Below are 14,109 nucleotides of genomic sequence, written 5' to 3'. Positions count from 1 at the left end.
TGTACTATGAACCTGAAGAGGAGTTATTAGTTTTTTTTTTCCATTATACTGACCAATTCCTCCTGCCCCCAGGCTGAATCCTGGCTGCTCTGTCTTCTGTTGACAGTTTGCTCAAGCTGGTAGTAGAGAAGCGGACTGGATGCAAGCAGAAGTTCAGTTTTGTTTTGTATTTTTCCTGGCAGCAAAATATCAGATTAGGAGTAGCTTTGGTCAAGAATCCTGACCCATCTTGTCCTTCCTTGGGCCAGAAACCTTTCCACCTCTTTCTGAAAACAGCTAGTTTCCCAGGTGTTTTCCATGTAAGAGCCAGACAAACTCTGAAGGGTTAGTTCAGTCAATATGTAATGTACCAGTATTTCTTTAGGGTAATAAAATCAACACAAGTAGTCACTTCATTGGATATCTTTGAAGTTTAATAAGAGGTCAGTGCGCAATGCGAGAGCCGAAGACTCTTAGAAATGTGATGCAGTTGCGAAAAAGGCTAATATCATTGTGGGGTGTATTAACAGGAGTGTTGTATGTAAGACTTGGGAAGTAATTGTCCCACCTAGCACTGGTGAGGCCTGAGCTGGAGTACTCTCCAGTTCTGGGCACCACATTTGAGGAAAGAAGAGAACAAATTAGAGTCCAGAGGAGAGCAACAAAAAAAAATGATTTAGAAATCCTGACCTATGAGGAAAGGCTAAAATGTTTAGCTGCTAAAAGAACTCTTGAGGGGAAAAAAGACGGGGGGGGGGGGGGGGGGGAAGAATCTGATAAGTCTTCAGATATGTTAATGGCTGTTACGAGGACTGAAGGTAGGACAAGAAGTAATAGGTTTGAATCTATTATTTACCTAAGTCTCCCTTGCAGCAGATTTAAACCTATTACTACTTGTCCTACCTTCAGTCCGCATAACAACAGCCATTAACATGTTCTGTGACCCTTCTCTGTTCTACTCTTGCTATGGGCTGTAAGCTTTCTTCCATTCAGATTAATCTGAAATAGGAAGTGTGGAAACCCACAGTGAGCTGTGTTCTTGCAGAGCTCCAAGAATCCTCAGAAGACACACAAGCTAAATTCAGAGCTGAGAAGCAGAGCCGCAGGCAACTGGACCTGAAGGTTACGGCGATGGAAGAAGAGCTAGCAGACCTGAAAGTAGAGAAAGAGAACCTGGAAAAGGTAGGCCCAAGCATCTACATTTCAGGGGAGATGCAGAGTTCCAGTCGGATGCTAAACTTAACCTAGTGTTTCTGCAGACCCACACAAGGCAAGCCAAATTCTGGATTGGCAACTCTTTTTTCCCTACAAACAACACAGTTTTGGCACATCAGTTCAGGAGTGCACTTACATAGATTTTAAAGTTCTTTGTATGTTAATGACCATATATAATAGTAATGACAATGAGATTGCCCACAGTGCCCCAGGGGATGAGACGCTATCTGGATGCAGTCCAGACCTGTGCTCAGACATACCACTATCTGTGCCCCAGAACCTTGTTGAGAGGAAGAAGAAATCCCTCTTGGAGAGAAGCCAGGCTGAGGAAGAGATGGATGAGATTCGCAGGTCCTACCAGGAAGAACTGGGCAAGCTTCGACAGCTCCTGAAAAAGGCACGGACTTCAACTGATCAAGCAGCAGCAGAGCAGGTGAGGGGATCTCCTCCAACTGGATTGGTTTGTGTGAGTTCCAGCTGGAAAGCCAGTTGATTATAGATAGCAAATACATATTGGATAAAGCTGCATCAGTTGCTCTGTGAAGAAATAGCACCCTGCTTCACTAAGGGGATTAGTCTTCAGTGCTTCTCCTCTGCTTTGCTGGCCTGTGTTGGCTTTGCCTTTACCTCCTGCTCCAGGATTCTTACCGATGACTTCAAAGAATTAAGTAACCCAGGCAGACAGGAAACTACACTAGTTGGGGAGTAAGGAAGGCTCCTAACTTCAAAACAATGGGCTGTGATTCTGAGTTTGGTCTCCAGCCAGCTGTTGTGTGGCTTTGGGGCAACAGGAGCAGCCTGAATTCTGATGGGTGCAAATCTTGCCTGCTTGATCTTCCAGAGCAAGTGATGCAGTGATCAGAAGATGGCACAAGGGTGGATGCCTCTTGGCTAACAGAGCAGGAAAAGAGCGGAGCTCCTTTTTAACTAGTCAGAGTGGAGTTGGGGAAGAGTAGAGTTGTTGGTAGAGGGAAGGGTGAATGGGGCTCCATCACTGTTGGGCTTCCTTCACCAATTGCTGTTGCTATTTGAAGCAAGGGGCTGCAATCTGAGCCAGCATTAGAGAATTGCTCTACCATGGAGGATAGAATTGTGCTTTGTGTGGGGAGGAAATGCTGCAGGGATAGAACACTAACTCCAAGATGGCAGAACCTTGCCCCAGCCCAACCCCAGAATTCTCTGCTCATAAGAGTGGATGTAACTGTCACGTATTGGTAGCTCCCTGCTAATAACTTCTGATACTTCATGGGCAGCAGTCACTCATCCAGGCAGAGCTGGAATCCCAGTGGGAAGCAAAATGTGAGCGCATGCTGGTCTCTGCCAAGGAGCAGCACTTACGGCAGTATCAGGAGGTGTGTGAGCAGAGAGACTCTCAACAGCAGCATATCACCCAGCTGGAAGAGAAGGTACACTCTCCCTTGCTAACTACTTGTCTATACACTCACTTCTCTACCTCTTTCCCGCATGCTGTTGTCCTTCGGAAGCAAATGAGAAGGGTGTAGTCGGGAATCACATACCCAGTAGTGTTCTGCCACCTTGGTGTGGCTAGTGTTTTCCGTTTCCTGGCTTCTCAGAGGAGATGACAGTGTCCCTCTTGACTGGAGGATGTGTTTGGATGTTGCCCCCATTAACTCTGAGTGGTTGGGATTAACACGGAGGCTGGCTGTTGATGTATAGGGGTTCTGTACAGGGCAGAGAAGAGGCATGCTGACCTCAGAACAGAATTAGCTAGCAGGAAATGCTGTAGCTGATGTCTACTGAGCATGACCATTTTTCTGAGGGGAAAGGTTTGATAGGTCTGGTGGAAAGGGAATAGTAAAAATGCATCTCTGCTGCTGATTAAATTTAAAAAACGTAGAGAATCAAAAAAGTGCCACCGTGGCTAAACAACAAAGTAAAAGAAGCAGTGAGAGGCAAAAAGGCATCCTTTAAAGTGGAAGTTAAATCTTAATGAAAAAAATAGAAAGGAGCACAAACTCTGACAAATGAAGTGTAAAAGTATAATTAGAAAGGCCAGTAAAGAATTTAAAGGACAGCTAACCAAGACTCAGAAAGTAATAATTTTTTTTTTTTTTGCTAAGTACATCAGAAGCAGGAAGCCTGCTAAATAACCAGTGGGGCCATTGGATAATTGAGATGCTAAAGGAGTACTCAGTGACAATAAGGCCATTGCAGAGAAACTAAGTGAATTCTTTGCATCGGTTTTCACAGCTGAGGGTGTGAGGGAGATTCCCAAACCTGAGCCATTCTTTTTAGATCATAAATCAGAGGAGATTGAGGTGTCATTAGAGGAGGGTTTGGAACAAATTGATAAATTAAACCGTAATAAGTCACCAGGACCAGATGGTATTCACCCAAGAGTTCTGAAGAAACTCAAATGTGAAATTGCAGAACTAACAACTTCAGTATGTAACCTATCATTTAAATCAGCTTTTGTACCAGATAACTGGAGGCTAGCTAATGTGATGCCAAGTTTTTAAAAAGGCTCCAGAGGCAATCCTGGCAACTACAGCCCAGTAAGCCTGACTTCAGTACCAGGCAAGCCGGTTGAAACTATCATAAAGAACAGAATTGTCAGACACAGATGAACATCATTTGTTGGGGAAGAGTCAATGTGGTTTTTGTAAAGGGAAATCGTGCCTCACTAATGTACTAGAATTATTTGAGGGAGTCGTCAAGCATGTGGACAGGGGTGATCCAGTGGATATAGTGTATTTAGATTTTCAGAAAGCCTTTGACAAGTTTCCTCACTAAAGGCTCTTACGCAAAGTAAGCTGTCATGGGATAAGAGGGAAGATCCTCTCATGGATTGGTAACTGGTTAAAAGATAGGAAACAACGGATAGGAATAAATGGTCAGTTTTCAGACTGGAGAGAAGTAAATAGTGGTGTTCCCCCGGGGTCTGTACTGGGACCAGTCCTATTCAACATTATTCATAAATGATCTGGAAAAAGGGGTAAACAGTGAGGTGGCAAAACTTGCAGATGAAACAAAAAAATCAAGATCGTTAAGTCCAAAGCAGACTGTGAAGAGTTACAAAAGGATCTCACAAAACTGGGTGACTGAGCAACAAAATGGCAGATGAAATTCAGTGTGGATAAATGCAAAGTAATGTACATTGAAAACATAATCCCAACTGTACATATAAAATGATTGGGTCTAAATTAGCTGTAACCACTCAAGAAAGAGATCTTGGAGTCATCATGGATAATTCTCTGAAAACATCCATTCAATGTATAGCAGCAGTCAAAAAAAGCGAACAAAATTTTGGGATCATTAAGAAAGGGATAGATAATAAGACAGAAAATATCATATTGCCTCTATATAAATCCATGGTATGCCCGCATCTTGAATACTGTGTGCAGATGTGGTCACCCCATCTCAAAAAGATATATTGGAATTGGAAAAGGTTCAGAAAAGGGCAACAAAAATGATTAGGGGTATGGAACTGCTACTATATGAGGAGAGATTAATAAAACTGGGACTTTTCAGCTTGGAAAAGAGATGACTAAGGGGGGGGTATGATAGAGGTCTATAAAATCATGACAGGTGTGGAGAAAGTAAATAAGGAAGTGTTATTTATTCCTTCATGTAACACAAGAACTAGGGGTCACCAAATGAAATTAGTAGGCAGCTGGTTTAAAACAAACAAAAGGAAGTATTTCTTAGAATCATAAACTATCAGGGTTGTAGAAGACCTCAGGAGGTCACCTAGTCCAACCCCCTGCTCAAAGCAGGACCAATCCCCAACTAAATCAGGACCAATCCCCAGCTAAATCACACAACACACAGTCAAACCTGTGGAACTCTTTGCCAGAAGATGTTATGAAGGCCAAGACAATAACAGGTTCAAAAAAGAACTAGATAAATTGATGGAGGATAGGTCCAACAATGGCTTAGGATGGGCATGGATGGTGTCCCTAGCCTGTGTTTGCCAGAAGCTGGGAATGGGTGAGGGGGTGGATCACTTGATGATTACCTGTTCTGTTCATTGCCTCTGAAGCACCTGGCATTGGCCACTGTCGGAAGACAGGATACTGGCCTAGGTGGGCTTTTGGTCTGACTCAGTATGGCCGTTCTTATGTATGTTATAATTCTGTTTCTTTTTTTCAGCTTTCTGCTCTGAAACACTCTAGAAATGCGGAGGAGCAGAAACTCTCTGTGTTTCAGGGGAAGCTGGAGCAATTGGGGCTGATCAACGAGAAGGTAAAGGGTGAACACTGAGGCCAACCCTCACTGATGTTGTATCTTGACTGAGGTCACCGATGTTGTCCCTTTGGATGAAAGAGAGAGCTTCCAGTGGCTGATATGGGCCCAGTGATAGGGTCCAGCCCTTCTGCCAGAGAATGCTGCTGCATAGCATACCAGTGCAGTCCTACCCCCTCCTTGATATCCCAAGGTTGGGGGAATCCACAGGCTCTTCCTTCCCAGCATGACTATTGTCTTCACAGGGGTAGGGGCGATGGTGGTTGTTCCTAGGACAATTCTGAGGGAGTTCTGTAAATACTTCAGATAGTGAAATCCTGCATAAAGCTCCTTTATCAGGAACAGGAGAAAATTGCAGCTTGTGTGTGTTCTGCCTCTTAGGAGCTCTCTGCAAATGTTAGGCTTTTGTTGTTGGTTTTTTGTTGTTTTTTTTTTTTTTAAATCTCTTGCAAAGACAATCATGGCATTGTGAACAAATGTGCTGCTGTCCCTAGCCTGTCCTGCTGCAAACTGGGCACAACATTAGCAAGATGTGAATGTCATTGAGGACCTATTGAGCTGCTCTGACTACCTCTTTACCTTCACAGTATTCAGCCTTACAGTCCCATGTTGCTGCCCTGAAGGCTCGCTATGAAGAGCGTATCAGGGAGCTGGAGAAGGGCTCTGTACTGGAAAATCAGGAGAGCTCTCCGCCTGCAGACTCTACAGAAGAGGTGAGCTGGCCCAACCAGGGTGGTCTGGTTTACCCTCATCTCTACTCCATATCTACCCTGAACTATTTCCCTAGGTAGGGGGAGAGTTATTTATTAAACACGCTGGACGTGTTTTATTCTTTGGGGGAAGCATGCCCAGAGGATGAGCTTGTTCCTGTGTAGAGTACTACTTCTATCAAGGGCCTTGGAGGGAAAGATGCAGTGTGACTCCTGGTGTGAAGTCCTGACCCCTCAATACAGATTACAACTTCTTAAAGAATGAAAATCCTGGTAGCCGTACCTGGTAAACATACCATTTGCACATGCTCAAGCTGTCACTAATTATATTTTGTGCAACTCTGGCAGTCTTCAGCCCTGCCATGCCTAATGTGAAAGGTGCATTCTCGTAAAACAGAACTGTGGTCCCTCTTGGACTGACTGTTCTGCTGTATGGAGAAGCCTACGATGTTGGTTTGGTGGCCCATTCTTTCTTACATGTTACAAATTACGCAGATATCGAATTTATATGCTCCTCTTCATTGTTCTCAGGTGAAGAAGATCATGAATGGGGTATTTCAGACTTTGAGGGGTGAATTTGAGCTGGAGGAGTCGTACAGTGGCAGAACAGTTCTTGGTGTTATCATGAACACCATCAAGGTACAGTACTGATGGGATACAAGCCAACAAAGGTGAGAATGAGTCCTGGGCCAAAAGAACGCATATACCTCTAGCCTGGATCTGGAATAGTGTGAAGCTGTGGTTAGTAACCGCGATGAAAAGAGTACTGTAAAATAATGGGAGGAGATGCAACAGTGAGGGACAGTAAAATACATGGACCACTCAAGTGCACCTGGCTGGATGATCCTCTTTCATATTAAAGCATCAGGAAACTTTCCTTCCTTCAGTGGAGCAGCAGCTGTTGCATGGTGGTTTGAATCTCTAGTGAGTAACACTTCCTTGCCTTTTCCTTTTCCTTTGTTTTCCAGACTGTAACTCTGCAGCTGCTCAGTAGACAACAGGAGAGACGAGAGAGCAACAGTGACGAGGAGGAGGCGGAGCCTAGAACTGGAAAGGGGAAACAGGAAAGCCCACCAAAAGCAAAGGAGGACCATGAAGGTGCTGTCCAATATGAGCCAGCACCAAGCACTGTGTGCCCAACTAAACCAGCAGATGAGTCTGCTAGTATTGCCACACCTCCCAGATCTCCTGAAGAAGGGCAGAGGACCCAGAACACTACAGCATCGAAAGTGAAGATGATCCAGGAGATGCATGAAGCGCATACCTTCTCTGAATCAGTTCAGCCGGTAAAGCCCAACCAAGGACTGGTGGATCCTGAGGAGGATGTAGACTCTGTACTGGCTGAGCAAAGGCAGGCAAGTGCTCCCAGTGGGCTAGATCAGCATGAAGGCAGCTCCCAAAAAATAGCATCTGTTCAGGCAGAAACACCAGAGCCCTCTATTCTAGACACAAAGTTGGGAGCAATGGAAGAGGCTTTGACTTCGGAAGCGCCAGCTACAGAGCACAAGGCAGAGGAGCCTGCAGGAGGACTGGAACCCCTGCCTCTGAAAAGTGCAGAGGGGGGGACTTGTCTGGGAATTCCAGATGCACCCAGGTTTGAAATGGGTACAAGCATTTCTGACTTAACATCTGAGATGGCAGAGAAGGAGCCAGCCACCAACCGTGAAACTACAGAACCCCAAGGACTGGCATCTAGCCCCAAGCAGAAGGATTCCAGGTTAGTGGTGATTGGAGAGTTCTATGGCTACAGTAGCTCCTTTCTCAATTTCCCATTATTGTGCAGTTGCCCTGCCACTGGTGGTGGGCTAGTCGGGCCTAACCATCTGGCAGCTGGTGCTGCTATCCCATTGGTACAGGGCAGTGTGCTAGGTTGGGCTGGCCAGCCAGCTAGGTACTTGTTCAGAGCAAATCCGAACAATGATGGCTAAAATATTAGTAGCTGCAGGTGTCCAGTCTAAATTAGTGCTATCTCCAGGGGAGAAACTGAAAAGTGCTAGTATGGCTGAGACCTACAGGATAGGTGATTGCAGAGCTGCACTACAAACTGGGCAGTCAGTATGGTCCTTGCCCCTTGTTTCTAGCTGAATCAGTAGATTCCATTGCAAAGCTGTTATCAACAGCTAGCTATTGTGAAGTTCCATTCCAATGTGTGATCTTGTCCTGGCTGCCTAGAGGGGAATCCTGTTACTTTACTGTATAATCCCCAACTAGCTTCATACATCCGTGAGTAGCCTGTTACTGCCATACAAACCTGAGTGGTGGGACTAGAGCTTATTCCTAAAGTGCAGGCAAATTGCTCTTGGCTTCCTTTCCCACATTGAGAATTAGCTTCTTTTAATTCTCTGTCCTTTTCTAGTCTCACTGAGAATGATGATGACTTGTTTAAAGTTGCAACCCATAAACCACTAAAGCCTGGAGTTCCACCCGAAGAGGAGGATGAGGAAGAAGTGGTAAGAACTTGGGGTGTGATCCACAAAGTAACTTAGAAACCTGAACTCCAGAGTTAGGCACCTAAGTCTCTATGCACAGCACCACTGCAGTCCACAAAACTAGATCATCTTCGCCACCTTATTGCGCTGTGTGCACTGCCGTACGAAGTGTGCCAAAGAGTGGCAGCGTACTCTGCAGCAGGACGCAGCAGATGGAAGGATCAAGGCATACAGCTGCTGCCATGCCAACCCTAGGGGCAGGAGGCACTGCAGCAGCAAAAACAGTTTAGGTTTGAGGGGAAGTGTCGGGATTGGGTTGAAAACAGCTTGACCCTTGGGGGCTCCAGTCAGGTTGGGCCTAAAAGTTAAGGGAAACTCCTGCTTGGCTGTCACCTAACATTATAGGTGCCTAACCTTCACTGGAAATGTTCCCTAGACACCTAAGTTCTAGATCCTGGAGTATGTGCACTGCTGCCTCCATCTAGGCATTCAGGCGCCTGTCTCCCACCTAAGCCCGAGGGTGCTTTGCAAACTGGGGAAGACAGGCGTTCATCCACCTAAGTCGAGGACCGTTTCGGTAGGCATGCTCAGAGGCTGCCTGCTGGATTAAGTCTCATACAAAATCCAGGAGGAGATGGTGCTAGTGCTCTGTCATTCCCACTCTCTCTGGCCCAGTGACTATTTAGATATTTGTTCCACTGGCTGGGGATAATCAACGGGGGCGGAAGGAGTGTGGTCCGGTGATTAGGGCACCAGCCTGGGAGGTAGGAGGCCCTGGATCCAGTCCCCGGGCGCCGATCACTTTTTTTCATTAGTTATCCACAGTGGAACAGCTTCAGCAGGAGAGAGAGGGAGCCTCACATTAGAATATCCCAGAGCCCAGTGGTTACAGCACTGTCCCGGGATGTGGAAGATACAGGTTCAATTTTCATCCCCTGCCTGCAGGGGCGAAGGAGAGGTTCCTGTTCAGATCTCTTCTCCCCTTGGGCAGGGAGAAGAGGTTTGAACCTGGTTCTCCTACATCCTAGATCAGAGCTCTAGCCACTGGGCTAAAAGTTTTAAAGTGGATGGTACCACCGCATGTAGAGCAGCACCTAACTCATTATTGCAAGAAGCACTTAAGCAACTCAGCCTCCTGAGTCCAGGCAGGGGTATCCCATTCGCAGAGCGGGTGGGGCTCAGTGCACACCCCTCTGCTTAGCATCTCCCATTGGTTAGCTTAAGTCGCTCTGCACCTAGTGTGTTGGCTTTTGTGGTGCCTGTCTCTCCCCATTTATTGTATAGGGCACTTAGGGGCCTGACTTGGCTTTATGGATCAGTGTTTCTGTGATTTTCTACATGCCTAAAGGTTATGTGCTGAGCCACTCAGCATTGTAACATCTAAGTCCCTTCATGGATACCACCCCAGTCTTTCTGTTATCTCTGAATGACTGAGGCATTAAGCCACAGCTTGCTCTGGAAGAACTTTCGAGACATGGGGGAACTTCATGTCTGACATCCAGTAGCTTCAGGTTATCACTACTTATGCACCCTGCATTTACTTTGGTTCTGATTACTTAGGTTTTTGGGAGCCCCAAATTTGGGGCTGAACTGGAGATTATCCAGTGAATCTGAGACCTTACATAAGGGATGAGCTGCATACATAAAGGCAGTGACCAGCAACAACACCTGTCTGGTGACAGGTCAGCAGGAATACAGATCACCAGGTTCAGAGCTAAGGTACTGTAATGATGGGACAAGAGAGACCCTCCTGCAAGGGACATCTAGGGGATGTTAAGGCTCCATGGCCATATTCTGCGACTGCAGACCTTCCTACCTGATGTAAAAGGCTTGAGCCACCATGCTAGGTAGAGGAAGACAGTCCGCTGGGAGGTTTCCTGGTACTGTCTCTCTCAAGACTGTACAAAAACAACAAGGAGTCTGGTGGCACCTTAAAGACTAACAGATTTATTTGGGCATAAGCTTTCAGATGCATCTGAAGAAGTGAGGTTTTTACCCACGAAAGCTTATGCCCAAATAAATCTGTTAATCTTAAGGTGCCACCAGACTCCTTGTTGTTTTTGTAGATACAGACTAACACGGCTACCCCGATACTCAAGACTGTACAGAGACTGAACTCTAATAATCTCACCCTGCTTTCCAATTGGGCTTTCAGAGCATGAAAGGGCACCCTCCCCCAGCCCCACTCTTTGGGGATGATGACGATGATGATGACCTGGACTGGCTGGGATGAAGAGTTGGAAGATGGTTTGGATGTGGCTGGCAAGCAAGTCTGTGAGCTTCCCCTTTGGGCACATGGCCTCTTCTCAAGTGTATTTTGCACTTACCAGCTGCATTTCCTTTGGGATGGAAATGGAACAGATTTGGGACTCTCCAAGCTCCCCAGGTTACAAGTTAACTGGGGCTATAAGCAAATGACAGCACTGCTGGGCAGTTGGACCCAGTCTCGTTGGCCTGATCAGCTAGCCCAGTTTAAGCAGCCAGCCACTCGTCCTGCATGTTCCTGTTGCTGTCTTTTTGTGTGAGCCATCAATTTGTTAATCTGAAACTCTGATGTAAGTATGAACTTTGTAACCAGTTCTGGAATAAGCAAGTCTGGCAGTATTCTGCAGCTGACACAGTGACAAAAACAGGGCAGAGAAAATTGCTCCTCTCCCAGTACAATTGATACTAAAACAACAAATATAGAATTCCAAAAATCTGTGGGATGTCAGATTAACCCTTCACTAGAGAGACTTCAGGATCCACCTGTAGGGCTTAACAAACATGCTCACCAAACAGTTAGAGGCCAATTGAAAGTACATGAAGTAGGTTACCATGGAGACTTCTAATCCGAGTATTTCCTGCCCACGCACATGCCTTGTGGAAACTGAAGGAGTTGAGGTAACATAGGCTTTGAGTGTTGAACGCTGAGCTGTAGAAAACAATAAATGGTGCTACCCGAGCCAAGGGCTACTCTGCAAAGGCTGTGAGTTCATCACAGCTCCATGGAGCTCTGACAGGCTGAGACCAGAGTGCCAAGAGAATGAATACTCTGTTAAGTATAGACCTGCAGCTTCTAGTAAGTGCTTTAAAGATTCCTCTAGTGTTTCCCATTGTGGGAAGTTAAATCCCTTTACCCTCCTTCACTAAAATGAGTGACACAGAAGGGTTCTAGTATGTTCATGTGTATCCAGTATGGTCTTAATGTGTGTGCCAGGACATCCTGTAAAACTAATTCAATGGAGGCAGCACGCTGGCTGAATATAGGACCAAGAGTGAGACTGAGATTGCCTTTCTTCTAGCCCTTTTGCCTATTGTGAACCTTCATCCCTTTAGGGCTGAGCTATCCCACTAGCCTCTCCAAACCATAAGCCGAAAAGCCGGCAGAAGAGGCAGTCTGTTGCTTACCAAGTGTACAGGTCCAGTGAAACAGTAAGAAAAATTTGCAGCTACTATTGACTATTTAACTGTGTATGGCACTTACCAGCAGTGCAGTTCTGATACGATAAATATCTGCACAACAAAAATTTTTGCCTCCTACTCACTGCAGTCTGACACCGTGAAACCATCGTGTCCCACAACCCCTGGCTTTTAGTGCTCCCCCACCAGTCCCACCAAAGGCATCTTTGTCACCGCACAGTCTGCTCACACCCCTGTCCTTACTTCATTCACATCATGTATGTCTGTCTGTGATGCAGGTTAGATCATCTCAGGCTGCACTTTGCCATTGGCAATAGAAACCCCACAACAACAGCATTACAGACAACAAGATGTTAATGGGATCCCTGTCCAGACAGAGGAGGAGGGAGTTACTTCAGGCAGTCATTTGCCAATCTGCTGTGCCTTTTTTCTCTGCTGCTAAAGGTGGCAGGATTATAGTATAAAGTAGAACTCTTTAGATTAAAGGGGCACTGTTAAATTATAGATGAGGGTGTATATATCTTAACCGGCTTATTCAGGACACCATAGGTTATTGGAACAGAATTTGTAAATCCAATTTTCATTCTTTGTGCTCTATCTACTTTTGCTTTTCACTCAGCTGGGAAGTTTCAATCTTATTTATGTTCATTTTCTAGTCATTTTACTTCACGTACACAACCCTGCAGCATTTTGAGTTGCAAATATTGCACATGAGGGGAGGGAACAAATTGTCTTTAAAAATAAACATTTCCACTTAAATTATAATAGCGTAATGGAAATTGTTTAGATCTGTCCTAGGTTCTGTGAACACTTTTACAAAAATACCTGAGCAAAATCTGCAAGTGTTCTGTTAAATATAGAATAACTTGTTTTAATTCAGGCAGTGCAGAGTACAAACCTGATTGACAACAGTGACTCACATACCCAAGGACTGCTTTGTTTTAATGAATAAAAATGGGATAAGTAGCCAAATTTAACTAAAAATATGAAAGACTGAGTCCTGTGAACCAGCCAATATACTGAAATGTAAACACTTGTTTCACATAACTCCTCTAGCTTGGGGTAGAGCACCTTGCTCTCAAGTAGAAACTATAAAGTCAAAGTATGGAATAAATGTGTAAGAGCAAAGGGATTAACACATGCACACCAGGTTTTCCAGAAGTCCCCTTCATTGTGATAGTCTCTATGTATCTGTCCTTTAACTGTGGTCTTTGGAATCAACATGTCTGTAAAAGCCATGTCTGTCTCCTTCACAGATTTGATAAAACCTAAAAAATAAAAGTGCAATTAAACAAATCTATTTCTGGATCACACGGTCTTTAATTCCTGCTTTTAATGTACATGTTTGGTGAGCTTTGCAAGCTTAATCGTAAATCTAAACAACTCATTTTATTCATTCAATTTCCCTGAAATTCCTGTCCAAAAAGAGAAATGGAGGCCTGTCGAGGTGATCCAGGGTTTTTAGGAGGTCTCTCCAGAAGGGTGAGTAGAGCCTGTGCAGTTAGCCTCAGAATTGGGAAGTGACTGAGCTGCTACCCCTCTCCCTCCCAGTGCCTCTTGCATGCTACAGAACAGCTGATCCTGGCGGGTGTGAGGTACTGGGAGGGAGGTGGGAGCTTGGCTGCTGGTGGGTGCTAAGCACCCACAAAGTTTTGTTTTGTTTTTTTTTTTTTTTTTTTTCTATCAATCCTCCAGACCTGGATGGAGTCGGCACCTATGACAGTAACATGGCTGCAGCGCCATAGCTGTGCCTCTGTGGTGCAAACATCACCTCAGGCTTATCGATCACAAGACCAGAAGGGACCATTGTGATCATCTAGTCCAGAGGCAGGCAAACTACAGCCCGTGGGCCCGTCCTGCCCAGCCCTTGAGCTACCCCCAGCCCCTCCCCCACTACCCCCCCTCCCGCGCAGGCAGCACGGCTGGCTCCATGGGGCGATGCAGCTTCCAGTCCTGCCACTCTGAGCGGCATAGTAAGTGTGTGTGTGTGTGTCGGGGGAGGGGGGAGGGATATTGGCGTTTCCGGGGGGCAGTCAGGGAGCAGGGGGCGGTTGGATGGGGTGGAGGTTCTGGGGGATGCGGTCAGGGAATGGGGGGGTTGGATAGGCGTGGGAGTCCCAGGGACCTGTCGGGGCTGGGATGTGGATAGGGGTCGGGGAAGTGGACAT

General features: G+C 45.8%; 1 protein-coding gene across 12 annotated transcripts in view; it reads left to right on the top strand.

The window, feature by feature from the left end:
- The window catches only part of LOC128825101 (FK506-binding protein 15-like), a 72,460-nt gene extending 59,219 nt beyond the window's left edge, over positions 1-13,241 (top strand). For 11 of the 12 annotated variants that reach the window (XM_054007184.1, XM_054007183.1, XM_054007187.1 and 8 more), the window contains 9 exons: positions 1,025-1,161; positions 1,472-1,627; positions 2,448-2,600; positions 5,308-5,400; positions 5,988-6,113; positions 6,642-6,749; positions 7,079-7,827; positions 8,467-8,560; positions 10,695-13,241. In XM_054007184.1, coding sequence (XP_053863159.1) covers positions 1,025-1,161; positions 1,472-1,627; positions 2,448-2,600; positions 5,308-5,400; positions 5,988-6,113; positions 6,642-6,749; positions 7,079-7,827; positions 8,467-8,560; positions 10,695-10,772 — 1,694 coding nt within the window. In that variant the 3' untranslated portion in view covers positions 10,773-13,241. The remainder of the gene's footprint in view (positions 1-1,024; positions 1,162-1,471; positions 1,628-2,447; positions 2,601-5,307; positions 5,401-5,987; positions 6,114-6,641; positions 6,750-7,078; positions 7,828-8,466; positions 8,561-10,694) is intronic. The other variant, XM_054007179.1, reaches the window with a different exon arrangement.
- Positions 13,242-14,109: the final 868 nt, after the last annotated feature.

This window comes from Malaclemys terrapin, chromosome 17, assembly GCF_027887155.1.
Source record: "Malaclemys terrapin pileata isolate rMalTer1 chromosome 17, rMalTer1.hap1, whole genome shotgun sequence".
NCBI classification, from domain to species: domain Eukaryota; kingdom Metazoa; phylum Chordata; order Testudines; family Emydidae; genus Malaclemys; species Malaclemys terrapin.
This window is presented reverse-complemented; position numbering and strand designations above follow the sequence as displayed.